The sequence below is a fragment of the Orycteropus afer genome, unplaced genomic scaffold, assembly GCF_000298275.1.
Source record: "Orycteropus afer afer isolate SDZICR_OR568_19922 unplaced genomic scaffold, OryAfe1.0 scaffold00538, whole genome shotgun sequence".
NCBI classification, from domain to species: Eukaryota; Metazoa; Chordata; class Mammalia; order Tubulidentata; family Orycteropodidae; genus Orycteropus; species Orycteropus afer.
The window spans coordinates 1,319,815-1,325,077 of record NW_006922125.1 but is presented as its reverse complement, the minus strand read 5'-3'; the positions used below and the strand labels follow the sequence as shown (position 1 = coordinate 1,325,077).

Here is a 5,263-nt window from a genome sequence, read left to right as displayed (position 1 = left end):
TCCATTATGTGTGTGTACCATAGTTTGGTCATCCACTCTTCCATTATATAAATCTTAGAGATAAGTCCCTTGCCAGATATGTAATATCGGCAAATATGAATTTGTTGCTGTCATTTTTGTTATGTGCTTTTTCATGGTGTCAATTTCTTTGTTCCATATAATTTTCTATGCAGAGCTAATTTTGTTTATGAATCGTGTTATCATTTCCTTCATTGCTATTGTTTTAGTATTTGGTGAATATTTATGCTGGTCCTCTTTTTTGACGTGAAGGTTTATCATTTTTCTTTGAGGTTATCCTGTGATTTATAGTTTTCTTCCCAAGTTTAGAACAGTCCGTTCTATCTTATAATTGTCTTGACTTCCTTACCATCTAGAAGTTCTGTAACTACAGAGTTTTTCCCCTCTTTTTGGTTTGTAGTTGTCCTCATTTATCAATTTATGTCTCTAGTTCCTTGTTTACAATCTTGTAGGCTTATTTACTTTGGATACTTCCATAGCTGGGTTGGTTTCTGGGTTATATTATCATGTGTGGTAATGGTCAGTTGTTGTTGGCTATTGTTGTTTCTCTGTCCAAAGGACTCCCTTTAGTATCTCTTGTAAGGTTGGTCTGGTTTTAACAAATTCCCTTAATTTCTACTTATCTGGAAATGTCCTCGTTTCACCATCATATTTGAGGGACAATTTTTCTGGGTAGAAAATTCTTGGTTGGAGATTTTTCTCTTTCAGGGTTTTATCTATACCATCCCATTGTCTTCTTGCCTGCATGGTTTCTGCCAAGAAATCTGAGCTTAGTCTTATTGGTTACCCCTTGTAGGTAACTTTTTGTTTTTCCTGTGCTGCTCTCAGGATTATTTCTTTGTCTTTAGTTTTGGTGAGTTTGGTGATGATATGTCTTGGTAATTTTCTTTTGGGGTGTATCCTGTTTGGGGTTCGTTGGACTTCCTGAATGGATATATTCTCATCTTTCATTATACCAGGAAAATTCTTTTCCAACAAATCTTCGATGATTTTCTCAGTGGTTTCATTTGGTGTCAGAAGAGACTGTGGAACTTGCTCTTGAATGGAGAGTAGCTAAAGCAAATGGAAGAAATGACAAGCTAAAAGAGTTAAACAGAAGATTTCAACGAGCAGCTCAAGAAGACAAAGTCAGTTATTATAATGAAATGTGCAAAGACCTGGAGTTAGAAAACCAAAAGGGAAGAACACGCTCAGCATTTCTCAAGCCGAAAGAACTGAGGAAAAAATTTATTTATTTAGAGGAAAAAATTTAAGCCTCGGGTTGCAATATTGAAAGATTCTATGGGCAATATATTGAATGATGCAGGAAGTATCAAAAGAAGATGGAAGGAATACACAGAGTCACGGTACCAAAAACAATGGGTTGATGTTCATCCATCTCAGGAGGTGGCACATGATCAAGAACCAATGATATTGAAGGAAGAAGTCGAAGCTGCACTAAAGGAAGTGGCAAAAAACAAGGCTCCAGAAATTGACAGTATACCCACTGAGATGTTTCAACAAACAGATGTTGTGCTGGAGGCACTCACTCAGCTATGCCAAGAGATTTGGAAGACAGCTACATGGCCAACTAACTGGAAGAGATCCATATTTGTACCCATTCCAAAGAAAGGTGATCCCACAGAATGTGGAAATTATGAAACAATATCATTAATATAGTGTGCAAGTAATTTTTGAAGATACTTTGAAGATAATTCAAAAATGGTTGATTGTGATTTTAAAAGATTGTCTGGCTTCTAAATGGAGATTGTAGACTAATTAGGAGGCTATTGTGGTAGTACAGGTGAGAGATGGGGGGTTGGATTATATCCATAAAGTCTCTTGTAGTCTATGATTCTATGTTGTTTTCCACATCTAGGTTTTATTTTGGCTGGTGTTGATAATTTTTGCAAAACAGTTGGGTCTGAGACCTTCAGCATTTATTGAAGATCCGTTGGGGAAAACATATTACCACTATTTTTTTTAATATATAAATATTGCCCTTACTGCTATTTGGTCCAAAGAAGTGGTGAATAATGATAATTATGTCTAGTGTTCTCAATTTGGGGAATGAAATAAGGGATATTTACAAGTATCTGTGGTTGTTCTATGCCATCGAGTCAGACCTGACTCATAGCAACCCCTCCTTGGGTTTCCGAGGCAGTATCACTACAGAAGTAGATTGCCCAACCTTTATTCCAAGGAGTGGCTGGTGGGTTTGAACTGCCAGCCTTCTGGTTAGCAGTCAAATGCCTTAGGCACTACGCTACCAGAGCTGCCTACAAGTATTTAGGATAAGGGATATTTAACAAACCTATCTTTCATATTATTTTTTTATCTGACTAGATCCAGTTTTTAGTCTAGTGGTAGGTTTTGCTTTACCAGTGAAAAGGCAAAATAGCATTTTTAAGTGCCTAAAAAGTAATAGTTAGTTAACAGATATCTGTCTGTTATATATGGACTGTTTCTACTGGTTGAATTCAGCACACATGACTGGTTTATGACCTTTGATATACACAATTTATCATTTAACTCTCATAACCATTCAGTTGGTGTATATAAAGAGAAAACAAGCATAGAATTTACAGTGATGAGACAGACTCAGAAAATGAGTAACCTGCCCAACTGTTTCCTTACTCTGCTTTGGTTTTCTTCTTAGTACTAATTATTACTAGATATAATATATGTCTATTTGTGTATTTATTGTTTGTCAGCCCCACTAGAATGTAAACTCTATGAGGGCAGTTATTGTATGAGTCATCTATTGCTATGTAACAAATTACCCTAGAATCAGTACTGTAAAGCAAACATTTATTATTTCAAATTTTCTGTGGATCATGAATTCAGGAGTGGCTTAGCTGGGTGGCTCTGGCTTGGGCTTTCTCATGAGGTTTCAATCCAGAAGTCAGCCAGGGCCACGGTCTGAATGCTTGACGGGAGCTGGGAAATATGCTTCTAAGCTCACTCAAGTGACTATTAGCAGAAGGCCCTGCGTTCCTCACCGGCTGCTCTCTGGAGTCCTCTGTTCATCACGTGGTCCTCTCCTTATGACATGACAACTTCCCCCAGAGTGAGTGATCTAAGAGAGAACAAGCCAGCAGCATTATTATATGTAAAATGTCTTTTATACCCTCACATTGGCAGTGGGATATGCTTACTACTGTCATACTCTGTTGGTCACATAGAACAATCCTGATATATTGTGGAAGGGGCCACACAAGGGCATGAATTACTAGAGGTAAGGATCAGGTCTGACTCAAGGGCACATAACAACAACAACAACAACAACAGGGATCATCTAGGGCCATCTTGGAGGCTGGCTACCACAGACACTTTCTCTGTCTTATTCACTATTATCTTTCCAGCATTGGGAAAGGTACCTTGCATATAGGTGCCTAGTAAATATTTGTTGAACAAATGAGTGGATGGATTTAGACTACATATGAATTCGAAATGTGTATGTTTAGAAAAAAGACCACTCATGGAGTTACAAATTGCTAGGGTGAGGGCTAGGGGTAGTGGTGGTGGGGTGAGAGTGGAAGATGAGTGCTAAAGTAAAAACGATTGCCAAATGAAGAGAAAGAGTAACTCACTGTATTTTTTGGTTGTCTCTTTTTCCCAGATGTGGAAACATGAGGGCTTTTTTGCACTCTATAAAGGATTTTGGCCAAACTGGCTTCGACTTGGACCCTGGAACATCATTGTATCCTTTTAGAACATGAAAATGAAAGCAAATGTTTTAAGCTCCCAGGTAATTCTAGGCCATGTGAAGCAAATTTTGATTATTGAAACCTTTAGGCAAATGAAAAACTCAACTTCCCTCATTGTAACCATTGAGGATAGAAGAGAAACAGCTTTCAATTGGAGGCTAATACAAACTAAAGGGGGTAGAAAAGATGTGCTAAATTTTCCTCTTTAAAACAAGAGAACAACCAACATAGGCAGTCAGAAGGGGCTATGAAGTTTTTGGAAGGCATGATGGGGGAAGTGCCAATAGGAAAGCCTATGTTGAGGTGGTTCTTATTTCCTGCCTCTCACTGTACGACTGAAATAACTGAGAAATAATAACCAGACAGGAAGCATAAGGTGAAGGAATCCAGAGCAAATTGGGCTTCTTCCTCATAGGAGACTCTGCCCCCTTTAACTGTGTTTGAGTGCCTCCTATGCATGGAGCCGTGTATTGGATACTGCACATGGTTATGTGTGTAGTGGTGAGCACTGCAGTGTTGAAAAGTAATGAAACATTTGTTCCTTGCCCTGTAGGTTGAGAGATAGGATATGTCTTCCTCCTTGGAATTGCTCTGATCACCTAATGTCTCTAACAGTTACTCTAACACTGAGTTATATATGGTGTCACTGATGTTCTAATTTATTTTTGTGTATATATGCCCTGCTTGCCCCTGAAGACTATAAGTATATTGGAGTTTTAATCTGTTGATATTGCTGAACACCAGTGATCATAGTGGGCTCATGGTGGGTACTCGATGCATGATTGATTTGACAGTATTTTGTTTTCTAATTGTTATAAGACAGATGTTGTTTTTAAAAAAGACTTTTAAACGAGCACAGAATAGCCCAGACTAAATACCTATTTAAGAGAATGCAGTATATGATTTTAGAACTGGGTTTGTCTTTTGATATCAATCCAGTGATCTTCCATGACTTCCTCCTCAGTTTTTTATTACGTATGAGCAGCTCAAGAGGCTTCAAATCTAAGGAGTGAATCACGTGTGAGCCCAGGCCCGCCAATCTTTGTACTCCCTGCCCCCTTTTTTCCTGTGTTCTAATGTATTTTGAAAATGTTTCAAGTGTTTGCTAAACCTGTGGCCCCCCAAGGGCTTCCTGATTGAAGAACAATACAGTGGTTCGCTAATGTTTATGTGTTTGTGTTACCATGTTAACTTTTCCCAGAAGGAAGTGTTAACGTTGAGACTCTGGCCCCAGACTGGTATCTTCTATGAAGATGGACACTGATGGATAATTTTCAGGATGGTTGTCTTTCAAATGTGGGTTAAATGTAGTTGGTAGCCCCAGATGTGGGTTAGAGCAGAAGGCATAGGCCAGAGCAGTTAAGCTGTGAATGTTACAGACCTCAGTTCTCATTAAAGTATTTATTGGAAAAATTACTTTGTGATTGTCTTCATTAACTATTTGCTCCTTTGCCAGCTCTTTAAGTTAAGAAAGTGACTATGAAACTGAGAAATAGGCACAAGGTGGAGTTAGGGGCTTCATACCTAGACCCATAAATGTACATTTACGGGAATAG

General features: G+C 38.4%; 1 protein-coding gene across 1 annotated transcript in view; it reads left to right on the top strand.

The window, feature by feature from the left end:
* Positions 1-4,713, top strand: part of SLC25A14 (solute carrier family 25 member 14) — a 45,225-nt gene extending 40,512 nt beyond the window's left edge. The window contains exons 9-10 of the mRNA XM_007955748.2: positions 3,620-3,700; positions 4,672-4,713. Coding sequence (XP_007953939.1) covers positions 3,620-3,700; positions 4,672-4,713 — 123 coding nt within the window. The remainder of the gene's footprint in view (positions 1-3,619; positions 3,701-4,671) is intronic.
* The last annotated feature ends 550 nt before the right edge of the window (positions 4,714-5,263 follow it).